Source organism: Eucyclogobius newberryi, unplaced genomic scaffold (assembly GCF_026437365.1).
Source record: "Eucyclogobius newberryi isolate DKJ021-1_F unplaced genomic scaffold, fEucNew1.0.hap1 SCAF_12, whole genome shotgun sequence".
Classification (NCBI taxonomy): domain Eukaryota; kingdom Metazoa; phylum Chordata; class Actinopteri; order Gobiiformes; family Gobiidae; genus Eucyclogobius; species Eucyclogobius newberryi.
The window spans coordinates 12,395,006-12,420,634 of NW_027315746.1; the positions used below are offsets into that span (position 1 = coordinate 12,395,006).

The 25,629-nt window shown below is 42.6% G+C and overlaps 1 protein-coding gene across 1 annotated transcript in view; it reads right to left on the bottom strand.

The window, feature by feature from the left end:
• lpin2 (lipin 2) overlaps positions 1–25,106 on the bottom strand; it is a 53,380-nt gene extending 28,274 nt beyond the window's left edge. Inside the window, exons 1-2 of the mRNA XM_072440852.1 lie at positions 24,948–25,106; positions 3,143–3,343 (exon numbers count right to left, since the gene is read on the bottom strand). Of these exons, the coding sequence (XP_072296953.1) occupies positions 3,143–3,334 (192 nt within the window). The 5' untranslated portion in view covers positions 3,335–3,343; positions 24,948–25,106. The remainder of the gene's footprint in view (positions 1–3,142; positions 3,344–24,947) is intronic.
• Positions 25,107–25,629: the final 523 nt, after the last annotated feature.

Genomic DNA, 25,629 nt, shown 5'->3' on the forward strand with positions numbered 1-25,629 from the left:
GAACAAGAACCAAATGGTGTCGTTTTAAACGCATGTCCCTTTATATTTTTAATAATTTTTTTAAGTTCTGAATAATGAAATGCGTATTGTGTGAATGCCCAGCTTTTAGTGTTGTTGCACAATTAATTCAACCTTCTTTGGTGTCCGAGCGGGTAGAAATGGTAACCTTTTAATACTGTATTTATTGCCGTTTTTTTATTTGAATCTTTCTCTCAATTGTTGTACTGTATTTTCTTACGAGTTATAACATGGCTTATGAACCGTACATATCTGCAGCAATTTGACCAGTAAGCATAAATGATACAGTGGTACATTGCTTAAATTATGTAGCTGTGTAATTCTGAGTGACTTTGACTGTGTTGAATTTCATGTCATGCAGCTAAAGTGGCAATGTAGCCCAAGAATTTTCCTTTCTGGGTCAATAAAGTTTATCTTACCTTACCTAACCTTACTGTAAATTTATATTTTTGTATAATTTTGGGCTTGTTTGAGCCATTTGTGGAATCATTATCGTCAAACTTTAAAACATAAATGACAAAACATTAGATATAACATAACTTGGCGGAATGTTGAGGAGCAGTGCAAAACCTCTTGTGATACATTAAAGTCATTTTGTGTGTGAATTTGCTGCCAAATGGAAACTGAAAGTAGTTTATCCATTGTTGCTCCGATGCAGAGCTTAGCTAGCTTGTTTGCTCATGGCAAGGGGAGATAAAGGACACTTCAACTCATCTCCCAATCATTTTCCTCAACAGACACAAAAACCTAAGTCAAGACGCAATTCAACTGTCTGTATTGGTGATAAATGTGAGCGTAGTGGTACTGTTCCTGTTTATCTGGCATTCTGAAACTGGATTTTCTTCTTTTAGATGTCAGGTACAAAGTAAATATTTAGCTGTATCATGTTATATTTGTTTTTAGACTGTAGCAGCTTATTCAGATTTAAGCTGTGTTTTGAGCTTGTACGGGAGAAAATGTCATTATTCACCATTGAGTAATACATTTTTACCACTCGGTGCTAAAATTCAGAATGCTGTGGTGTCATAGTTACCTAGTCTCTCTATAAATAAACTTGAGATGACAACACATCAGGAGCATACAGAAAATAACATTACACAACCAACACAGGATCGGAACATCTATTTCTGCACTCTCTTCCCCATCCTCCTCCTACGCACACAGGGGTTGTGGAGCGGTTACCATGGAAACCACTCATTCATGCCTTCGATCGACTACATTGATATTTGGCGGGTGTAGTGAGAAAGTGCTACAGGCTCTGAAAAATCATAATCCCTGAAAATATGTTACAACCAATTATTATTTTCTGCATACTAAATCTAAATGGATGCTCTGGAGGCTAAAGTAAAGGAAATTTTCAATAAATATTTTCCATTCTTTGCTTGTGTTTGCGTGTCAGTGGGCTGGGATATTATGGGTATTTCAAATAAAATTCTTCCATTTATGTCAGATTTATGAGCAGTTAATCATGTTAGCCTTGTTCTTATAATATGAAAGAATATATTTAAGCATCTAAAACCTCTTGCACCATTGTCTTTATACAACAACTTGTAAATCTTCGGCATCTTATAATTGCTTGTGCACGTTATGTTAAAAATGCAGTAAATGACTATGCAGTGCCAGCTGAGAACGAGCTGGTTGAGATGTTTGTACCGCTCTTTCAAAACACAGGGAGATTCTTCCTCCAGTAGTGACTAAAAATAGCTCTGTGTTTCCCTGCTGTGATTAATGAGCTTCATCTGCAGGCAAGAATGTACAGTGACTACAAGATGGAGGAAAACACGGCACCATCTGCGGCGACCGTAACAGTGGGAGTGATTCAGATTCATGTTTATTAAGACTAAAATCGAAACAAGAAACAAGATGACTAGAGAAAGAGAGAAAATATTGCCTCATAGGTGAATGAATGTTGAATGCCTCTGGGAAATGGCCCAGCAGTGGACGAAATACCCTTGTACGATGAACAAGCAGTCAAATGAGGTCATGTACACGTACCGCTACTTCACATACATTTCCAGGAATGTTTTGCACACGAATGTTATCAATGTGGGTCAAACTGTGGAAAGTTGCGTATTTGTGATGTTGTTTTTTCTGTCCCATATAAGGATGTCTAGATTATTAGGTTAATCAGTATTTGTGAGTTTTCAGGTTACAATATAATCGTAAGAACTAAAACAATAATAATCTTGACAATTTCAGAAGCATTATGTAGTCTTTTAACGGAATGTATTCTCCAAAAAATACATCTAAATGTAATGTACTTTTTTTATCTGGTTGGATTTGTCAAACTAACTTTATTTTGCAAAGCTAGTCACAAACTTGAGGAATAGTGATGTGTTAGAAAAACTAAGATTTCACTGTTGTTTGGTCGCAGTAATCGAGAAGAATTGTCACATTTTGGTGTAATAAAATTTGATATTGTGATGTCCGTAGTGCTGTTTGTCCGTCCTTATTGTGTACTGTAAGTTCTGCAGTTGTTAAACACTTAGCCCAAGACAAATTCCCCTCTTGAACAATAAAGTATATTTGATTGATTCGATGGATTGAACACATTTGCAACAGTATTTTACATCGACTTAATAACATTTCACACTAACTACATGGAAACATAATTGTCTATTATTTTGTGTTGAAAACTAGTCTGGTCCAATCAATGGTCCAATAAAAAAGTGCTTAATATCATTCTGGTATCCAGTATCAAGCTTATACTTTCGAAATCAAGTGTGATGTTTTTGTATCGTGACTAGAGCTGTCATTAACATTTCTTTCAGTATTCATCCAGTCAACTGGTCAAACAATTGTTTCTATTGTACATTGGAACATTAAAAATAAATTATCAACCAAATACATGTTGAAATATGGTTACCAAATGCTTCTAGGGAGAGAATATTTACAAAATGAGTGCAATATTAATGAAAATTTCATTAATATCATTTATTAGTTTTTGACCTACTTTTTGCCACTATCTTTGTTATAAAAGGTCTGTATAGTGCAACACTATTAGTGCAATAGTGCGATTAAAACCTATGACTATGATTCATTTTCATAGTGGCCTACCGTATTTGTTGATTAATTGTTGCAGCCCTAACTGTGCAAAATAACAAAACCAGTGCCCAATACTCACCACTTTCTCTTTGGATCGCAGCACGCCCAGTTTGCCGAAGCGCACGTGGAAGGGTGAACACTGGTAGGTGCCATCCCTTTGCCGGACCACCACCACGTCGATGCACCCAGACAGCGTGGCCTGGTTTATGTCCTTGTACAGCTGCTTCACCGTGACCAGCACGTGCCCAGCCAGCTGCCCCACGTAGTTCATGGTCTCCGTCTGAACAAGAGAACACACCAGGACAGACAATTAGCTCAATGTCGATGTAATCACTCGCTTGTTCAATTAGCGCAATGGAAAACAGATCAACAGTGGTGGAGTTATCGGATTTCCTTTTCACCTGTACCTAGTCTAATACTAGTCCAGGCTCTAGTCCTGGTTTAGCCCGGGTTTAGTCCTATGTATGTTCTGGTTTAGCCCGGGTTTAGTCCTATGTATGTTCCGGTTTAGCCCGGGTTTAGTCCTATGTATGTTCTGGTTTAGTGTGGAGTTAGTCCAGGTTTGGTCCAGGTTTAGTCTAGGTTTAGTCTAGGTTTAGTCTAGGTTTAGTCTAGGGTTAGTCTAGGGTTAGTCTAGGGTTAGTCTAGGGTTAGTCTAGGGTTAGTCTAGGGTTAGTCTAGGGTTAGTCTAGGGTTAGTCTAGGGTTAGTCCAGGGTTAGTCCAGGGTTAGTCCAGGGTTAGTCCAGGGTTAGTCCAGGTTTAGTCCAGGTTTCGTCCAGGTTTCGTCCAGGTTTCGTCCAGGTTTCGTCCAGGTTTCGTCCAGGTTTCGTCCAGGTTTCGTCCAGGTTTCGTCCAGGTTTCGTCCAGGTTTCGTCCAGGTTTAGTCCAGGTTTAGTCTAGGTTTAGTCTAGGTTTAGTCTAGGTTTAGTCTAGGTTTAGTCTAGGTTTAGTCTAGGTTTAGTCTAGGTTTAGTCTAGGTTTAGTCTAGGTTTAGTCTAGGTTTAGTCTAGGTTTAGTCTAGGTTTAGTCTAGGTTTAGTCTAGGTTTAGTCTAGGTTTAGTCTAGGTTTAGTCCAGGTTTAGTCCAGGTTTAGTCCAGGTTTAGTCCAGGTTTAGTCCAGGTTTAGTCCAGGTATAGGCCAGGTAAAGTCCAGGTTTAGTCCAGGGGTAGTCCAGGGGTAGTCCAGGGGTAGTCCAGGGGTAGTCCAGGGGTAGTCCAGGGGTAGTCTAGGTTTATGGTGTGTTCACACTTGTCCTTTGGTCCTAAATTGCCCATTATAGTATTATAGTCCTGATGTGGACTTGTTTGGTCCCGTTTTAGTTCTTGTTAAGTCCTGATCTAGCCCAGGTTTTGTTTCTGGTTTAGATCCAGGTTGTCTCAATTTTGATTTTTGGTGAATGTGCAAGTGTGTCCTGTTTTGGTCCTGCTTTTGGTCCTGCTTTTGGTCCTGCTTTTGGTCCTGCTTTTGGTCCTGCTTTTGGTCCTGCTTTTGGTCCTGCTTTTGGTCCTGCTTTTGTCCTGCTTTTGTCCTGCTTTTGTCCTGCTTTTGTCCTGCTTTTGTCCTGCTTTTGTCCTGCTTTTGTCCTGCTTTAGACCATGTATACTTTCATACCCATGTGCAATACTGACATAATCATGTGCAATATTGACTTAATCATGCACAATACTCTGACATAAATGTCAATCATATTAGTGAAATATTATCCGTCCATATAACTGCTGTATATAAGAGTGTTACTTTTGTTACAATTATTTATTTTACTTTTTATTAAGAATAAGGTTTTTTTATATGTCTGTGTCCTGTCTGTGTCCTGTCTGTGTCCTGTCTGTGTCCTGTCTGTGTCCTGTCTGTGTCCTGTCTGTGTCCTGTCTGTGTCCTGTCTGTGTCCTGTCTGTGTCCTGTTTGTGTCCTGTTTGTGTCCTGTTTGTGTCCTGTCTGTGTCCTGTCTGTGTCCTGTCTGTGTCCTGTTTAAGTCCTGTTTAAGTCCTGGTTGGTTACGTCCTGGTTAAGACCTGGTTAACACTGCTTTTGTCCTGCCGGGTCCTGGAGTAGTCGAGCTTTTGGTCCAAATCGTTTCTGGACTTAATTTAGATCTGCATTTGTCCCGGAGCCTTGTTTAATCAGTTCAAGGTCTTTCTTAGAAAACCAGGCCTGAAATTACCTCTAGCCCCGTAGCCTCTGATCAAAACAACACAACTCTGTCCCAGTGGAGACATGCAGCTGAAAACTTTGGCTCAAACCACTAAGAAAAGAGTTCCCATAACAACCTCCCACACTAAACCCAGCTGCGTGACCATCTCCCGTTTACATTCACCCAAACTTATTTATTATCTACTTTTCTGGATTTTTTTTACCCTTTACCAATCGCAAAGACTGTCTGTATTCATCCATGTGTATTTAATTTGTGTAACTAGATTATTGATGCAAGATAATTTAGCAAACAAGTTCAGTTGGGTCAGCAGTGGCTTTATGAGGGCTTGTAAACAAACTCAGCTGTTCCCAATGCAGCCTTATGTAACCTGTCGATATCACACTGACCTTTTGTTCACACAGGGCCAGAACACAGAATCACAATGTAAAAGTGAGGCCGGAACAGGATAATGCAAATAACAAAAACAGAAAGCCAAGAACTGCTTTTCAACAGAAAGCTAAGAACTGCTTTTCTAAAATTGTCACAACATTTACATCAAGTGTAATGGGAATGAAAGAAAATCCAAAAATGTTTCTCTGTGATCTAGACTAATTGTTATGCTTTTTCTCACAATAATTGTAAAACTAGATGCTGTTCAGCGTAGCCATTGCGAGGGACTTCTTTCTTCTTTGGGGTTTTATGTTGTTGTCGTTGTTGTTGTTGCTTTTGATGGTGGCTGGCAGCCAAAAGTGCATTTACCGCCATTTACTTTATTATTTAGACTTTATTCTTTAGACTTTATTCTTTAGACATTTGGTGTTGTATGGCGGTTGGTATCCATAGGGTTACATTACCGCCACCTACTGCATGTTGTACATCTTAGACTTTATTCTTCAGGTTTAATTATGTTGTTGTTGTTGTTGTTGTTTTATGGCGGTTGGCATCCAATTGTTGCATTACCGCCAGACTTTATTCCTCAGACTTTTCGTAGTCCTCAGACTGTCGTAGTCCGTAAAAGTACTCCTTCCATTGCTTTGGTGTTACAAAGCCCATGAGGTCAAGATATGTCTTTGTGACTAGAATAGTTGTTGTCTGTTTCAGAGACCAACCGGCTTTATTCCAGGGAGACTCTTCTTCATCTTCCTCTCCTTCTTTGACGTTCGGTGCTTCCACCGTACAGCTTTATTCTTTAGGCTTCATTCTATAGGCTTTAATATTTCCACTGATGGCGCTGCTTGGTAGCCGTGCGTCTACGAGACTGGACGAGGACAGGAGACCACCCCCACCCCCATCTCGTCACTCTGATCACCCTGACTCCCCAAAAGTAGACCCCCATCACTCCGACTCCCATTTAGCGCCTTTAGCCTGTTTTCTATATCTGCCCAATCAAGTTCCTTTGTTCCAAGGAATCTCCCTGCAGCTTTAGCAATGATCCTGATCCTTTCAGTTCTGCTTTGAGTCTGAGAAGCACAGTTTACAACATCCACCATAAAGAGTACAAAATCCTCTCTATCCACAACCAGGGTATTCTCATTAATTCTGGAACCTGCACACTTGGGACCTCCACTCTTGAAACCTTCACACTTCTTGGGAGCCACGCTGGCCTTTCTCATTTCGCCCTGGCTGGGAGCAGCGCTGGCTCCTCTCTCTGTATTTACTCTAAACTCGTTACTTGAAACTTTCTTGACTGCATCTGCATAGGATATACCTTGAGAGACCTTTGTCAGAGACCAACCGGCTTTATTCCAGGGAGACTTCTTCATCTTCCTCTCCCTCTTTGACGTTCGGTGCTTTGGAAGTACAAAGCCCATGAGGTCATGGGACGTCTTTGTTGTTTTACAAAGCCCGTGAGGTCACGGGACATCTTTGTCGTTTTATCCTTTAGAAGTCCTTCTTCCATCACTTTGGCGTTTCTAGGCCCATGAAGTCAAAGCGCGTTAGAACATCCTCTTGCTCCTCATCCTCGGCTCAGTCTCCAACACCCCCCACCTCTATAAACGTTTACCCAGCCCTGTGCTACATAAGTAAGCAACCACAGCCTCGCCGGCTAAGGGTTGCCCACACTGAGGGTGCCCTCATTGACTACAAGAGGGCCCGCGCTGTTGTGCGGAAAACTGTGAGAACGGCCAAGAGTGCCTATTGGAGGCGGTATTGTTCCAAAATTGTGAGAGAAACTCGTCTCGGGGATGTTTGGGGGATGATTAAGCGGATGCATGGGGTTGAGCGCCGTCATGGGACCCCGGTCCTAATACTGAATGGTGTTGAAGCAGTCAGCGACGTTGACAAAGCTGAACTGTTGGCCAGCACCTTTGTGTCGGTGCACAGCTCTGACAATCTCTCACCTGCGGAAAGGCACTACAGGGAGAGTACTTTGGCCCAGAATTCTGAGCTGATTGGGCACCAGCCTTCGACTCAAGATGACCTTGACCTTCCGTTTAGTTTGTTTGAGCTAAGGAGAGCACTTTCTAAGGCGAGACAGACAGCCCCGGGTAAAGATGAGGTGTGCTATGACATGCTCTCTCATTTGACTGATGACACGCTTGGGCTAGTCCTGGGTCTTTTCAACCGTGTTTGGGATTCAGGTTGTGTTCCATCTGCGTGGAAACAGTCTACGGTGGTGCCGGTTCTGAAGCCGGGTAGGCCAGCGTCTGACCCTTCAAGTTATAGGCCGATTGCCTTGACGTCGCAGCTCGGGAAAACGATGGAGCGCATGGTTACCGAGCGGTTGGATTACTTCTTGGAGAGTCAGGGTTTGCTTCCCGCGCACCAGAGTGGTTTCCGTAGGGGCAGGAACACCATGGATTCCGTGTTGTGTTTGGAATCTGATATCCAGCTGGCCAGGGCTCAGAAAGAAAAGGTTATTGCGGTGCTCTTTGATGTGGAGAAGGCGTACGATATGGTTTGGAAGGATGGGCTCCTCATTAAGCTGCGGAAGTGTGGTGTGAAGGGTAAACTGTTTAGCTGGGTCCGGAGCTTTCTGTCTGGCCGGCGTATCCAAACCAGAGTGGGCGCTGCTTACTCTGGGGTCTATGGGGTGGAGAATGGGATCCCGCAGGGGAGTGTGTGTAGCCCTATCTTGTTCAATGTTATGATTAAGGACATCTTTGACGACGTGGATGGGTCTGTTGGGAGGAGCCTTTATGCTGACGATGGCGCTCTATGGGTGAGAGGGAGGAATCTCCGGTTTTACGAGGCGAAACTGCAAAGGGCAATACAGCAGGTGGAGCAGTGGACCCTGAAGTGGGGGTTTAAACTGTCCGTACGCAAGTCTCAAGTGATCTGTTTCTTCAATGGGCATAGGGACGTCTCCCTTCGACTGCATGGGCAGGTGCTCGAACAGGTCAGGGAGATGAGGTTCTTGGGGGTCACCTTTGACGAGAGGCTTAGTTGGCGTCGGCACATTGATGAGGTCAGTGGTAAATGCAAAAGGGTGAATAACTTGCTTCGTTGTCTATCCGGCCAGGACTGGGGGGCCAGCAGAAGGTCGCTCCTGGGTATTTATCGGGCCGTCATGAGGGCGGCTATTGATTATGGCGTATAGCCTACATGTCTGCGGCTGAGACTAACTCAAAGAAGCTTGATGTGGAGCAAGCCCAGGCCTTGCGCATCTGCTGTAGGGCTTTTAGGACCTCCCCTGTCTCGGCGCTGCAGGTTGAGTTGGGGGAATTGCCGTTACGGCTCCGGAGGCTAGAACTTCTGTTGGCTTACTGGGTGAATGTGCAAGGTCATACGAGCTCTCACCCGGTGAGGGACTTTCTCAGGGTTGATGGGGGGCAGAGTGAGGCTGGCGGTATGGTTTTCAGCCAGGTAGGAAATGCGAAGGCGCGGCTTGCGGGGGTTGGTGATCTGCGTGTGAGCCCGTCGGTGGCTTTGTCTGCTATAGCTCCGTGGAAGTTTGTCCCGGCTCCTGTTGATGTTAGCTTGCATGGCAAGCTTAGAGGAGTCGCTGGGAGGGCACCGCAGTTTGCCGTTCAAGCGCTCATCGATAAGCACTCAGGTGATGTGTTTATTTATACCGACGGGTCTAGGGATCCTGAGAGTGGGCGTACTGGCGCCGCTTATTTTGTGCCTGACCTGGGGCTGGCGGTCAAGAAGAGGTTGACAGATCGCCTTTCTGTTTTCACGTTGGAACTCATAGCGATACGGTTGGCATTGGAATGGGCGGAATCTGCTTTGCAGTGTTGCGGCATTGTGGTGGCCTCTGACAGCCTTTCTGCATTGCAAAGCATTAAATCTGGGAAATCGGATTGCAGACAGGATGTGTTGAATGGCATATTCTGTCTGCTGCTCTCCCTGTCCAGGAAGGATGTGAGGGTTTCCTTCATTTGGGTCCCTGCGCATGTGGGGGTGGATGCTAACGAAATGGCTGATGCACTGGCTAAGCGTTCCCTTAGGCGGCCATCAATTGATGTGGCGGTTGAGTTAAGCAAATCTGAAGTCAAGCCCGTTATCAAGAGTCATGTGGTCGGCCTTTGGCAGGAATTTTGGAGCCACTGTGTTACTGGACGGCATCTCTATCACATACAGGGTAGTGTGGGTCCTTGCGGGTCTATGGGCAGGAACGCGTGGGGATTGGCCATGCTGGACTCAATTGGTCACTGAGTAGGATAGGCAAGCATCCGACCGGTCTGTGTGGTCGCTGTCGGGTGCCAGAGACTGTCGAGCATGTGCTGATTTGCTGTGAGGCTTATGATAGAGAAAGGGCCGGGTTGGCCCAGTGGTTTCGGAATAATGGGCGGGAGTTCAATCTGCGGAACGTTCTGGCGATCCAGTCACAGGGTTTGTGTCAGGCTGTGGTTGCTTACTTATGTAGCACAGGGCTGGGTAAACGTTTATAGAGGTGGGGGGTGTTGGAGACTGAGCCGAGGATGAGGAGCAAGAGGATGTTCTAACGCGCTTTGACTTCATGGGCCTAGAAACGCCAAAGTGATGGAAGAAGGACTTCTAAAGGATAAAACGACAAAGACGTCCCGTGACCTCACGGGCTTTGTAAAACAACAAAGACGTCCCATGACCTCATGGGCTTTGTACTTCCAAAGCACCGAACGTCAAAGAGGGAGAGGAAGATGAAGAAGTCTCCCTGGAATAAAGCCGGTTGGTCTCTGACAAAGGTCTCTCAAGGTATATCCTATGCAGATGCAGTCAAGAAAGTTTCAAGTAACGAGTTTAGAGTAAATACAGAGAGAGGAGCCAGCGCTGCTCCCAGCCAGGGCGAAATGAGAAAGGCCAGCGTGGCTCCCAAGAAGTGTGAAGGTTTCAAGAGTGGAGGTCCCAAGTGTGCAGGTTCCAGAATTAATGAGAATACCCTGGTTGTGGATAGAGAGGACTTTGTACTCTTTATGGTGGATGTTATAAACTGTGCTTCTCAGACTCAAAGCAGAACTGAAAGGATCAGGATCATTGCTAAAGCTGCAGGGAGATTCCTTGGAACAAAGGAACTTGATTGGGCAGATATAGAAAACAGGCTAAAGGCGCTAAATGGGAGTCGGAGTGATGGGGGTCTGCTTTTGGGGAGTCAGGGTGATCAGAGTGACGAGATGGGGGTGGGGGTGGTCTCCTGTCCTCGTCCAGTCTCGTAGACGCACGGCTACCAAGCAGCGCCATCAGTGGAAATATTAAAGCCTATAGAATGAAGCCTAAAGAATAAAGCTGTACGGTGGAAGCACCGAACGTCAAAGAAGGAGAGGAAGATGAAGAAGAGTCTCCCTGGAATAAAGCCGGTTGGTCTCTGAAACAGACAACAACTATTCTAGTCACAAAGACATATCATGACCTCATGGGCTTTGTAACACCAAAGCAATGGAAGGAGTACTTTTACGGACTACGACAGTCTGAGGACTACGAAAAGTCTGAGGAATAAAGTCTGGCGGTAATGCAACAATTGGATGCCAACCGCCATAAAACAACAACAACAACAACAACAACAACAACAACAACAGCTTCCGGCTATCACTTGAAGCCTCAACAGCAACAAAAGGTAGCTCCTCCCCGCTTTCGAAATTGCTACCTCACGCTGACGTTGTCATCCGGGTCACTTGGCCTAGTAACGGGGCCGTCATTTTGCGAGGGGGAAACGCCACCTTAACTACAGCGTGTCATAAGGGTACGCAGAGCATTTGGAGCCATCAGAAAGCATCGTATATGAGCTGAAGATATCACACGCTGGGCTAAAATGTTGTCCTTACAAGATACCCGAAGGTTCGTGGGCAAACAATCCTACAGGCTGGCCCCGAGACCCCCGGCATCCAAACCAAAAGAACATATGAGAAATTACAAAAGATGACTACCTATTTTTTGAGGTAGGCATATATTTATATAAATGTTTTCTTCTCAATCTTGAGCATCATGAGCTAGTGTCAGCAGAGAAAATAAATCTAGTTTGATAATAAACAATAATTATGCTAACTAGGCCTACATGAACTAACCGTTTATAAAATGACGACCGCAAACGTAGGTCCACTTTGATTTTGGGCTTCATGTCTTGCCATCTTCGACTCGTTTGATTGCTTGTAGCCACTGAGTTCGTATTTGACCTTTTACTGCTGGTATCCTGTAGAAGGAAACCTTTTCTTCTTGCCAAGCATGATTTGAACATCCAAAAACTGAGCAACTTCTTGGCATCAATACTGTTTTAGTGTCCGAAATCGCAGCTAGCTTACTCGGTAGTCAAGGTGTCATTTCCCCCTCGCTTAAATGGCGAGGGCAAGTGACTCGGATGTTGTGACGTAGCGTGAAGCTATTCACCCTCCTGTCCTTCCAGACTGCTTTTTGCACAGAGCTGATCCTCCTTCTTTTTCTTTGGTGTTTTATGGCGGTTGGTATCCAAGTGTTACACTACCGCCACCCACTATAGTTGTACGTCGTCTTCTTCGCTGGTGTTTTATAGCGGTTGATAGCCAAGTGTTCTTTTTTGGTGTTTTATTGTTGTGTTACTTTTAATGGCGGTTGGCAGCCAAGGTTGTTGTTGTTGTTGTTGTTGTTGTTGTTTTATGGCGGTTGGCATCCAAGTGTTGCATTACCGCCAGACTTTATTCCTCAGACTTTGTCGTAGTCCTCAAGGTCCATTTACCGCCACCTACTGTAGTCCTCAGTCTTGTCATCATTTTCACTCTTGTTTTGTGACATCATCATCACTTCCACAGAATATTCTTAACGAATAACGCGGTATAATACAAAACCGCCACATACTTTGAATACGTACAACTACAGTAGGAATTCCTCAAAGTCTAAGGAATAAAGTCTGGCGGTAATGCAACACTCGGATGCCAACCGCCATAAAACAACAACAACAACAACAACAACACAGGGTAGGCTAACGGTACAGCTTGAATGGGTAGCAATAGAAAGCACGCTAAAGGTGCTAAATGGGAGTCAAAGTGAAGGAAGTCTACTTTTGGAGTAATCAGTGTAAAGAAATTGAGGGAGGGGCGTCGCTGGTCTCCTGTCCTCGCTCAATCTAGTAGATGCACGGCTGCCAGCCGCCATTGGAAGGAACGAGAACAACAGAAGTCTAAAGAATAAAGCCGAAAGAAAAAAGCTGTGCGGCTGAAGCGCCAAACACCAACGAAGGAGAGAAAGATGAACAAGAGTCAGCTCTGGAATAAAGTCTGGAGGATCTGACGAATGAAGTCTAAATAAAAGAATAAAGTCTAAAGAATAAAGTCTGGCTGTAACGTAACACTTGGATACCAGCCGCCATAAAACACCAAAGAAGAAGACAATAGGTGGTCTAAAGAACAAAGTCTAAAGAATTAGCTAATTTGATCACTTTCCTTATTCTTGACAGATATACATCTATACAGAGATATTGATATTGTTTGTAAAGAAAAGTGGTATAATCTGTGTCTTCTACATGGCAGTGGTCACTTCTTTTGTACAAAAGGTAACCAGTAACTTCCGTTTCGGTCGCCGCCATATTGGAATTCTGACTTTTGTGAGGCAGCGGGGGGGGGGCTGATCTAGACCTAACCCGCAACGATGGAAAAAAATAATAATAATAAAAATCCTCAAGACGCAGCTTAAGTTTTGGGTAGCCAATATTCAAATTTCTTGTTTAGGGTGCATTTACCTTTGGAAATAATGAAGGTACGTTAAACCATACGCTAATGCTAACTTTAACGCTAATGGTAACTTTAATGCTAATGCTAACTTTAATGCTAATTTTAATGCTAATGCTAACTTTATTACTTATGCTAATTTAAATGCTAATGCTATTTTATGTCATTTATTTTGTGAACAATATTAATTTAAAAGGGGCTTGAGAAGTCGCTTATGTTTATCGACTTTTGGTGCGAAGTCGTGCGTGGTTCAAATTTAAGGTAACAGAACGATGGTAATGTTGATGGTTTAGTTCCCTCAGAAAAAAACATACCTGGAGTTGCTTCATTTATTTAGTTTCATTCACACTATTTTGGCTCCTTTCACCATCCGAACATCAAAAACTCTTCTGAATCGCCTCGCTAACACATTTTCTCGATCTGTCACGTGGCTCTGAGAATCTTCTTTGCCGTTTTTAAGTCCATAAAGCATCGACGGACTCTTTTTATGTGTGTGTGTGCATTTCTGCGGTCAAATCACGATCGTTGCAACTGCGCAGCTTAAACGGGGAAGTCGGCAAACAGTAAACTGTTGATTTTTAAATTTTGTAATTCCTTCTGCAGCCAGTTGATGGAGCACCTCAGTTACTCTGGCATCCCCCAAGGCTGTGGCAAAGTTATATTATTTTTTGTTAGAAACATTTTTTTTTTTTTAGCTCTAAAACAAGAAATGCCAAAGTAAATGTTCTCAAGAGCATGTTTAAATGCCAATAAAAATACAAATAATGCGTCACATTTTTGTCCTTTAATTGGAGGTTGTCAGCACTCAAACGACATACAAACAAGAAATATGGAGGGAATTGTGTCACTCAAAACTCATCTGGTGAATGTTGGAGTAAAAGAAAAGTAGCAGCATTATAATATCACACTATGAGGTTTATACTGCGATAATATGGACCTGAAATGGCGATTGACGTGACGGCGCTCATTGTGGATACTGACCACGGCAAAAATGTGTTTTCCTCAGGTGGGAGCAGAGAAAAGACCCTCGCGGCAGAACATACTACGTCAACCACAACACGAGCACGACGTGGGAGCAACAACAGCCACTGTCTCCTGGGTTGGTTTCATGATTTAACAATATTGAGTAGTTTGTGTGGAAAAAAAATATTTAGATGATGCGAAAAAAGAAATCAAATCAAAATGCTAAAAATTATTATTGTTATTATATTTTTTTACGTTGATTTAACAAACAAACTGTAAAAAATCTGCTCAGAATTGGGACATAGTTGTACAGTTTATTACTAGTTAACTGCATTATATTCTGAGATGGCACAATATATCGCCAAAAAAAATATTGATAACTGCATCCGACACAAATGTACTGTTTTTAATGTATTTTGTGATCTACGATTTGATTTATTTATTTATATGGACAGAGATTGAGTAATACATTAAAGCCATTTGTCTTAATACAACTGAAATCGCTGTGTCAAAACGTACATTCAAATATCACAATAATATCGCCGTAACTACCGTGCTGCTTTTGCCAATTGTACTGTAGCTATAATCCAGCTCTTGTATCCTCTTGTATCCACTCTGGCCGCGCAGTTGGGAGCAGCGCGAGGACGACCGGGGCCGAACCTACTACGTGGACCACAAAACGTGCACCACGACCTGGCAGCGTCCCACCATGGAGCAATACCTCTACTCTGTAAGACGCGCACCAACAAAGGGGAACATCCCAGACATTTTACCTCTAACTGTATTCAGATGAGTGCGAGGAATGTGGCGCGGAACAAAAACCCAAAACTACTATTTATACAGCAAAAGACTAGGAAATGGTGTATTTTACATCGATTCATGATATTTTTTATATGCATTCTTATCACAAATCTCTCAAGCCGATTCAAGATCATTTTAAAGCAGCTCAGGAAAGGTCAAATGACCCTCTAGGTTTGATACTAGCTTAAATCAGAACTAAGTAACCCTGGCAATAGAGCTCCCTCTGCAGATCCCTTGTGAAAATAGTCCGATTGGTACTTTTTTCTTTTCCCTAATAAGACACTATAACATGTTACAAAAAAATTTCACAATGGCGAATCTAAAATAAAGAGCCAGGGTTTCTCAGGAGAGTTGTCTTTGGGTCGATTGTTTCCGCACAGAGACAGCAGGGGGCGACGACGGTCACTTCAAACACCTTTTATAATACATATTTAACGCTTTCTGAACATTTGACCAGCCTATTTTGTAGTATTTATGCATCTGTAAATGCATTAGTTTGGTCGTTTACATTTGTGTCTCGTACTTTCAGGCGTCCATGATGTCCGCAGAGAACGACCCCCTGGGACCTCTACCTCCGAGATGGGGTGAGTCCATTTTAACCACCTTAAATTCAATACTATTACACGCCCATAGTTATTTAATGAATGGAAATTAATGGTTTGGAATGGAAAGCGTTACAAAGGTCTCATCGGCTCCCGCTAGACGGTTTGTAGAGATTTTTGGATTTCCAGAAAAATTACATGAAGTTAGTCGGTGTAATCCCTCATTGGTCCAGGCGTGTTCCATTGTAGAGAAAGCTTCAGTTGTAGTCATCTGGACTCAGTTAGAAAAATTAGACGTTTCGACTCTCATCCAAGAGTCATTGTCAAAAAGAGAATTTAGGTCGATAACTCCAATATTTGTACTATTCTGTGGTAAGTCCAGCCCATTGGGCGGAGCCTTCCTGAAGTGGAAAGAGTTTCAACAGAAACTCACCCCGTTTGTATCTACCGAGCCTATTCAGACGTTTAATGGGCTATTAGTATCCCCTTTGTCTTTGTGAGACCCTGGCTCAGCCACCCTGAGTACCTGATTAGCATCTAAATGTCCTGGTCCTCTACCTCTCCAGGGGTTCAGTATACCATTATAGAAACCAGGAAGATTGAATCTTAACCCTCCATTTCTGTTTCTTTCTTTTTAAACAAATATAGCTTATTTAAACTCCTCTTTCAAACCATAGTTTCTCCCTGCTTAAAATCTTCACCGTCTTCAAATGAGTGATTAGAGGCTTCAAGATGCAGATGCACGGCGCTCTGTGGTCCTGAACTTGTATTTCTTCTGTCCTGATAGAGCCTCTTGGACTTACCACAGAATAGTACAAATATTGGAGTTCTCGACCTAAATTCTTATTGACAATGACTCTTGGATGAGAGTCGAAACGTCTAATTTTTCTAACTGAGTCCAGATGACTACAACTGAAGCTTTTTCAACATGAAGTTAGTCGTTTTTTTTTTATGAGCAGAGGCCGCTTTGAATGATCGTGCGACATATTTTGTTTTCATCCTTCATCAGAGAGACACGTGGACTCCAGTGTGTTTTTTGTCAACCACAACACCAAGACGACGCAGTGGGAAGACCCTCGAACCCAAGTTTGAGCTGCGAGTGTGGGAGAGGGGATTCTAACAACTCTGTAAACTCCGGAGGAAGAGGAAGTGCTGATTCTTCTGCGACGCTGTGAGCCTAGAGTGCCCTCTTGCTGTTGTCTGTGTTAAAATAATCAGCATGTGAAATGCGGTTGCCAGTGTGAAAAGAATAGACTGTGGCTCAGAGAAGAGACTTTAAACAGCTCTGCTTGTGTACAAGTCTCTCCATGGCCTAGCACCAAAGTACATCTTGGACATGTTAGTGCCATATGAACCATCTCGGACTCTAAGGACCTCAGGGGCCGGCCTCCTGCTGGTGCCAAAGTCAGGACTAAACATGGGGAATCTGCGTTTCAGTTTTATGCAGCTAAAATCTGGAACAGTCTTCCTGAAGATGTGAGACAGGTTCTACTCTAAAAATGTTCAAATCTAAGCTAAAAACCGTTTTGTTTATTTTGTGCATATGACTGAAAGGATTTTTCTTCGCACTCTTCTCTTTTATGTCTTAAATTGTTTTTAATTAGTTAGTTTTATTGTATTTCTCTTTCTGTAATTTTTTTGTGATTTTAATGCATTTTTCCTGCTCAGGAATTTGTCATTTTTGTAATTTCCTTACAAATAAACTTGCCTTGCCTTAATGTCACATACAAGTCGCTCTGGAGTATAAGTCGCACCCCGGCCAAAACTATGAAAAAAGGTGCGACTTATAGTCCGGAAAATACGGTATATCAATAATTGCAGCTCAGTGTTCTCGCTAAGGGGTTTTGGCATGGCGGGCTACCATGCTGCTGCGGCGGGCCCCCGCCATGCTCAAAAGATACCGTCAGGAATTAAGATAACTGCAGGCAGCGCGCATGAAAAGCACCACGGCGCTCGCACGCTACTCAATAGATATGGAAAGCCAATATGATCACACTCCGCCACTAAGGAGTATGGCGTAAATTAAGAACGGCGATCGTCGGCTGGCGTAAATTACGGCGCTTGTTTACAACGCTCAGCGTAATGTCAGACGGCGCAATGTCAGACGCCGGGAGTGTGATCATATTGGCTTTCCATATCGAGCCCCGGGGGGCGAGCGCAAATTTTTGCGAGTGGTTTGTCCCACTGCCATCCTCCATCCTCAGCCCAGCGAGAACACTGCAACTATTTGAATATTGAAATAACTCAACTAATGTAGTTTTATCATCAAGACAATGCAGCAATTAACACAAAATGACAAGAAAAGTGTGAAATTAGTTGTTTTTAGAAGAAGAAAAAAACTAGAATTCTGTTGGAAATAAGTGGTAAAAATCTTTTATTTTAAACTGAATTGATTATTTCCACTTATACCAAATAAAAATAAATTATGAATTCAAAATGAAGAACAAAAATGTACTTTCCATTAGTACCTAGGCAAGGCAAGTTTATTTGTAGAGCACATTTCATACACAAGGCAATTCAAAGTGCTTCACACAGCAGGAAAAATGCGTTAAAATCACAAAGAAATTACAGATACAATAAATTAACTAATTAAAAACAATTTAAGTCATAAAATAGAAGAGTGCAAAGAAAATCCTTTCAGTCATATGCACAGCTAAACAAAACTGTTTTTAGCTTAGATTTGAACATGTTTAGAATAGTACCTGTCTCACATCTTCAGGAAGACTTCCAGATTTTAGCTGCATAAAACTGAAACGCAGATTCCCCATGTTTAGTCCTGACTCTGGCACCAGCAGGAGGCTGGTCCCTGAGGTCCTCAGAGTCCGAGATAGTTCATATGGCACTAACATATCCAAGATGTACTTTGGTGCTAGGCCATGGAGAGACTTGTACACAAGCAGAGCAGCTTTAAAGTCTCTTCTCTGAGCCACAGGAGCCAGTGCAGAGACCTGAGAACAGGACTAATGTGATGGTACTTCCTGGTTCTAGCCAGGACCCGAGCAGCAGCGTTCTGGATGTACTGCAGCTGTTTTACAGCTCGTTTGGAGAGGCCAGTGAGCAGGTTTGGAGACAAACGCATGGATAAGTCTCTCTAAATCTGGTTTTGACACTATATTTTTGATTTTGGGAATGTTTTTTAGATGGTAAAAAGCTGCTGATATTATTGATTTGACGTTGCTGTTAAAATTTAAGTCTGAGTCCATTATTACCCCCAGATTTCTAACTTGATTTGTAGGTTTTAGAGCGAGACTCTGGAGGTGACCGCTAACACTTTCTCTTTGTTTCTGTGGCCAAAAAAGAGGATTTCAGTCTTGTCTGAGTTCAGCTGGAGAAAGTTGTTTTGCATCCACAAACTTATCTGTTGGATGCAGTGACAGAGTGAATCTACTGGTCCATAGTCACCTGCCGACAGTGAAACACAGATCTGAGTGTCGTCTGCATAATTGTGATAGGACACATTTTCAGTGCGTATCAACTGACCTAACGGCAGCATGTAGAGGTTGAACAAAAGGGGACCCAGGACTGACCCTTGGGGCACTCCACAGGTCAGGGTCATGTGGTCTGAGACACAGCTATCAATTTCAACAAAGTACTTCCCGTCTTCCAGATAGGACCTTAACCAGTTTAGGGCAGTGCCAGTGATGCCCACCCAGTCCTCTAGTCTCTGTAAGAGCACTCAGATCTAACAGAATTAAGACTGAGGCTTTGCCCGTGTCAGTGTTCAGGCGGATGTCATTTGTCACCTTGACAAGAGCAGTCTCAGTGCTGTGATGAGGTCTAAAACCTGACTGAAAAACTTCAAATGAATTGTTTATTAAGAGGAAATCTGTGAGCTGTTGGTAGACAACCTTTTCAAGGACTTTGCCCCAAAATGGCAGATTAGAGATGGGCCGGTCATGACTCAGGACTGCGGCATCAAGACTGCTCTTCTTTAGGAGAGGCTTTATGACCGCAGTTTTCAAAGACATTGGGAATGTTCCAGATTGAAGCGACATGTTAACTATGTGAGTGAGTGGTGCTAACAAACTGTTCAGCACAGACTTTAGAAATCTGGTGGGTAACACATCGAGGCAGCATGTAGATGAACTCAAGACTGGTGATGATCTCCTGGACAGTTTTGTCAGTTACAGGTGCAAAGTAAGTTAGCGCTAAGTGTCTTGGTGGTTTTAGGGTAATTTTTTGCATTGTGGGATTTATAGCATTTTTAATGCCCTGAACTTGTTATTAAAGAATAATGCAAACTCATTACACTTGGATGTGGAAATGAGTTCTAATGGCAGCTGAGCTGGAGTGTTTGTTAATCTGTTTACCGTGGCAAACAGGACACGCGAGTTGTTACTGCAGCTTCCAATTATTTCAGAAAAATATCTTTCCCTAGTTCTACATAAGATTAGGTTGTACATGTTCAGCTTCTCTTTGTAAATCTCTTTTTGAACCTGGAGCTTTGACTTGCGCCATTTCCGTTCGGCCCTGCGGCACTCCCTTTTCTGTGCCCTGACCAAATCATTATTTCTCCACGGCGCCTTCTGCTTATTTTTAACCATTTTAGCCTTCATAGGGGCGATGGTGTCCAGAACATTCAAAACACTAGATGTAACAGAGTTCAACAAATCCTGGTGGTCAGTTACTTCTTTCGTGATGCATTTTTCAATCCGTATTTTATCCTGAGGTTTGGATCCACAAAACTAAGATTGAGGCAGCATTGTGGAAATAATCTTTAATTTGAATATATATTTCACCATTCACATTAATAGAAAAACGTCTCGGGGACTTTCCACATGTTGTCAAAGTATAGTGTTTCCTTCTGCATTCTGCATAACTACTAAAACTAAAACGGAGTAGATGGAAAATGTTTCTGGTGATAAACAGGCCTTGATCTCACGTGACCTTCAGTTCAAAGTCCTGGTGTCATGACAACTATAGTCAACATACTCTGGGACATTTAGGATCATGAAACCTCTCTTTTATTGTAGCCAACTGTCAACACATGGCTCAGTTTGGAGTAGCACACAGGAGCATTACCCAGCTTGTTCCGTATTGTCTCGTGTAGAAAAGCATGAGCAATAAAAACGGTGACTCTTAATTTATGAACAATTAAGTGATTTAAAAACAAAGAATAACCCGGTGAAAGTCACAAATGGAATCTACCGGACGTTTAAGTGGCCTTGTTGTCCATTTCGCAAATCCTGGAGGGAACTGATCGCTATCTGAAGCTAATAGTTCCTCCAAATTAACCCCCAACCACAAGGGGTTTCCATTAATAGAAGAGATTTTTGTCAGGGTGGTCTGTTTTAAATAGTCTATAATAAAGACCTCTAGAATTGGGAGATGTATCAAACCATGGATAACGTTGCAATTGTCATTTGAGATTTTCAAATTAGAATATCAGGTATAAATATCGCCTCTAAAGTACTAAAGTTTACCTCAAAAAGTCAAATATTTCTAGTTTAATGTTTCAAACAAAGAGTGCGACGACAACACATACATTCGCAGGTCGGGTTAGTTGGAAACAAACACTGCAATTTTATTTTAAAAGAATTCCTTTCTTGACGTTTTTACGCAGCTCACCTTTGAACTGACTGACATTAAACAGAAGAATCAGAGTTCAAAGTCTAACAGCTAAAGTATGTAGAGAATGACACAGCTAAGCAAACCACACAAGCAATAAAGAAAAAACAGTTGTTATTGTCAAAAAGATTGGTCATTGATTAATAGCGGCTCAATAAGAAACGTGTTATGACAGCAAATCGTTAAAGGTTTATGATTAAATTGATTTCTGATAAGAGTTATATTGCATTTATTGTGACATCTTTAGAACAAAATTGAAAATGTCATGTCATTCATGTTATACCGTGTGCTGAATAAACTACCAATTCAGGAGCTAATTTCGATTCGATTTGTCCTACACGACTCACCAAAGTCCACGACGATGCCCTGCGGGGTAACAGCGCGCCCTGGTCTTCCCCGGGTTGGTATCTCCTCAGCCCCATGTCCCCCGCCGACCGCTGCCTCTTCATTTTAATCACTTTTTTTTAACGTTACTATTCACCACTTAAACACGGCATTCTCCGGTAACGCTGCTACTCCACTGGGAATGTGCCAACAGTGAATCCATACCGTGCTAAATCAGTGCGTCTTTATCTACAGTGATGATGCCAGCATTTGATTGTGCAACATGTCCATAAAGTGCAAATACAAACAGGATGTAATGCAACTTTGTGTTCTTCCACGCAGGGGAGGGCTCGGCCAATGGGAAGGGCCCCTCGAAGTGGCGGTGTATTACTGATAAGGGGGAGAACTCGTACGGTTGAAGCGCTACAATGTTGTGTCCTTGATAAGCAACGGACTTATAGGGAAAAACAGCAGTGACGTCGAAAGAGGTCACGCGGACAGTAAGCCACGAGCAGCTGCAATTAACAATGGCAAACTAGTAAGAGCTTGAGCTGCGAGTGAACCTTTATTTGTTTAAACATCCTGTTCATTTGTCACGGTCTTGATATATATAATTTGTTGCGATTTGTGTGAGAAGAAACGTCACAATGACAATTTTTCATGATTGACACCATTGACCAACTTTCACTCAAGTTGTCAAAAACGTTACCCTTCCCCAAGTATATGACCAGTTTTATAAAATTAAACATTCTAAATGATATAAAGTTTATGTGACAAAAACAGACGAAAAAAAAGCACTTTACATTAAGAGGTGGTGGGCAATATGTAAAAATGTAGATAATATCATGAATGCTTTAGTATATTGTTTATACTAATATTAAAAATAATTTTAAAAAATATTGCACCACAAAAAGCTGATTAAAAATGACCGAAAACATAAATAAATCCTGATGCAGTTTCACAAGTTTATTTGCTGAAGCTAGAACAAACATTTGAACTGGGTTAAGGCTATTGACCCTTAATAGTGTGAGGTAACGATCCCTTCAGGCAGGTCTGTCCTAAGAAGAGATCTGCTGCGAAAGGCCAAATATGAAACCGTTTATTACTTTGGACAATAATAGCATGACATGTAGGAAGAAAACATGTAGACATTGGCATTACGGGTGGGCATTAATTCAAAAATGCATCAGAAATGTGCTAAAATGTACCTATAAATGTCTTAGTTGGAGTTCAATTCGTTTAAACGTGAAGGGACCGTAAAACTGACCGTGAAAGGGAAGAAATAGTTGTATACCCTCGTTTGGGAGATGGCACTAGATGTTTCTGTCTCTTTTTGAGGCTATTTTAATTATAGATGATGCAAAATGACTGTAAAATATTGAGCATACATAATAATTGGCATACAATATTGTAAATATATTGCAAACCTATCCAGTCAAGTAGGGCTGTAAATAACGACTATTTTAGTAGTCGACTGTCAGCAATTGTGTTTCGATTAGTCCACTAGTCAAACTATTATTTCTATAGTACATTGAGACACTATCAACCAAATAAAAAGGTATAAAAATGGTGACTGAAGGCTTCTAGATAGAGTATTTAAGAATAAAGTGTATTATTGATGAATTGTTTACTCTTTTTGACATTGTTATTTAATAATCCCACTGATTTTATTATTAAAAGGTCTTTTCGTAAATGTTTTAGAGTCTGTATAGTGCAAATAACAATTATAATTATCAAAAGACAGCCCTACAATGTTAAAATTCTGGCATATTTCGCAAACGACCTAGTGATTAAACCCCGTGGGACATCCTTTTCTCCCAAAATGTTTCAGCTGTTACCACTTTAGGGCAAGTGCCGTTGAGTAAGTCACAAAATAGTGCCCGGGGCCTGAAAAAGCAATGACTAAAACTTTCTGGATCTACCGACTCTGCACTCAAAAGATTCCTCACAGACACCCGACTATTTCCATCAGTCATTTTGGCCCACGTGCTGCCAGCGCCGCGCTCCCTTCTGCGCCCCTACGCCAGAAAACACCAGCACAATGTCCTTTCCAAAACAAATTCATGTCACTACAAAGCAGTTCCGAGGCCCACTTCTCCACCTGTAAGTCCCGGAACGTACATGCAGGAGGATTTTCCGTTCGGACCTGCTTTGACGACGCCACAATCTCAGAGCCGGTTGACCAAACACAGACCAAACAGGGGTCACATTCCACTCTTGTCAACTCGTGTTACTAGAAACAACACCCGCATCGAGAATCTGTGTAAAATAAACCCCCACAACCGCATGGAACATATGAGACATTAAAAAGACAACTTTCATTTTCCATTTTTGTCACTCCCTGTGCCTTGTTTTCACAGCAACCTCCGTGACTGTAGATACACCCAGTATCGCCGTGTTATTTATTGACTCTCTGTATTTAGTGTAAAAGGATCTGTGTGTTATCTTGCGGTCAGAGCTGTCATATATATATATAGCACAGGCCATGGCTCCTGTCGTACTCAACCTGCTGATAAGAGGACACTGCAGTTGCATTCATTAGTAACAATAATGCTTTTATCTTAGAAAGACATGGAGATAATTCACTAAACTTAATATTGTACAGTCTTATTTTGTATATCTGCATGATTATGTGGCATACACAAGTTCAATGGCGTGTCTATTGCAACTGAAATAAAAAGCTGATCAGCCTGTAGGCGTTTGTCTTGCGTGGATTTGAGCCTTCAGGATAGTTTGTTTTAACATGTTTCGTTTTGCCACGACCACAAAACATCACACAACCACTTCACATCATACAAGAGGAAAGTGTCATCTTCTCCATAGCACATGAACTCAAGAGTTGTATTTGGAAGAATTAAAGATAATAAAAACACACTAATGAAAATCTGCTGCTCGCTATGGCGAAATGAAACCATCAGTTCTACAGTTTTGAACAGAAGTTGATAGTTGCATTTGTATTATGAAGCCTTTTAAGATCAATAATGTTGTTTGCAATCAACAAAATGTAAAATGATGCATGATCTACACACATAACAGCTCAATACTAAGTACCATGCAAAAAGCACAAATCTTAAACCACAAATAATTCCCATCTAGAATTACCTTTACAAAGAGCCCAAAATAGAGGAAATGTTGAAACAATAGTAGAGTTGTAGTGGCACTGCCTTGTTGACGTGGTGCGCTTGAACCAGAGGAGAAGCTTCTAATGACAGAAATGAATTGTTGTCAACAACAGCTAGCCGGTTTGTTCTTGTTCCTAAATAAACATTAAAACAAGCCGGTCGTACCTGCTACGCGAGACAAGTGATTCTAACCAAACGTCGCACAATTAAAAGAATAAATTCGTGCCTTTACCCGTCCAGTCGCTAACACATCATCACTGCTAACGCCTATAGCCACCTTGCATGCTAGCTAACGTTAGCCCCGGGGATAGACCCAGAAAACCTAACCATCGCGGCGGCGTCAAAGCGTCAGCTCGCCCGGGCGCTTCGTTTACCTTTGTCGGTCTCTCCCGCCCGGGACTCGCGTCAACGGAGGTCGTCGTTTATCGTTGGTTAATCAGTGTGCGAGTGTCCCCCCCATCGCCGCCGCCGTGTCCGCGAAAAACCTCCTCTTCTTCTTCTTCTTCTTCTTCTTCTTCTTCTTCTGCCTGACGTGTCGGACACTGGGGTGACCGGGTGACGCGCTGGATGACTGGGGCCGGAGGAGGTGGTGGTGCTGCGGGTGTGGGAGGTGCTGCTGGAGCCGGGGCTGGAGCTGGAGCACCGGGGCTGGAGGTGGTCTTTGCTGCTGTTGACACGGGGTGGGCGGGGGGGGGGGGAGATACAGAGCCCCGGAGCGGAGGAGGAGGCTGCAAATGAACCGGGATAACCTTTCACACGAAGAGGGAAGACTGTGTTCCGTGCGCGCCGTGCACCACGTGTGATTATTGAGCGGGAGAGGCGCGCTAAAGCCCCGGGATGAGTGCGTGTTGTTGTGGGTGATCATCAGGGGACGTTGTTTGATCAGTGGTGGGGCAGTTGTTGTTCAGCTTCCTGGTGTCTATAGGGGACATTTTGAAACGCTATGGTCAATGGTTTCAACTTCCTGTTATATAAAAAACATTTAGGGACTTTTTCTACTTACAAAAAGTATGAAATTGTTATTCGCTATGGCAACGGTCCTAATCATTTCCCGTC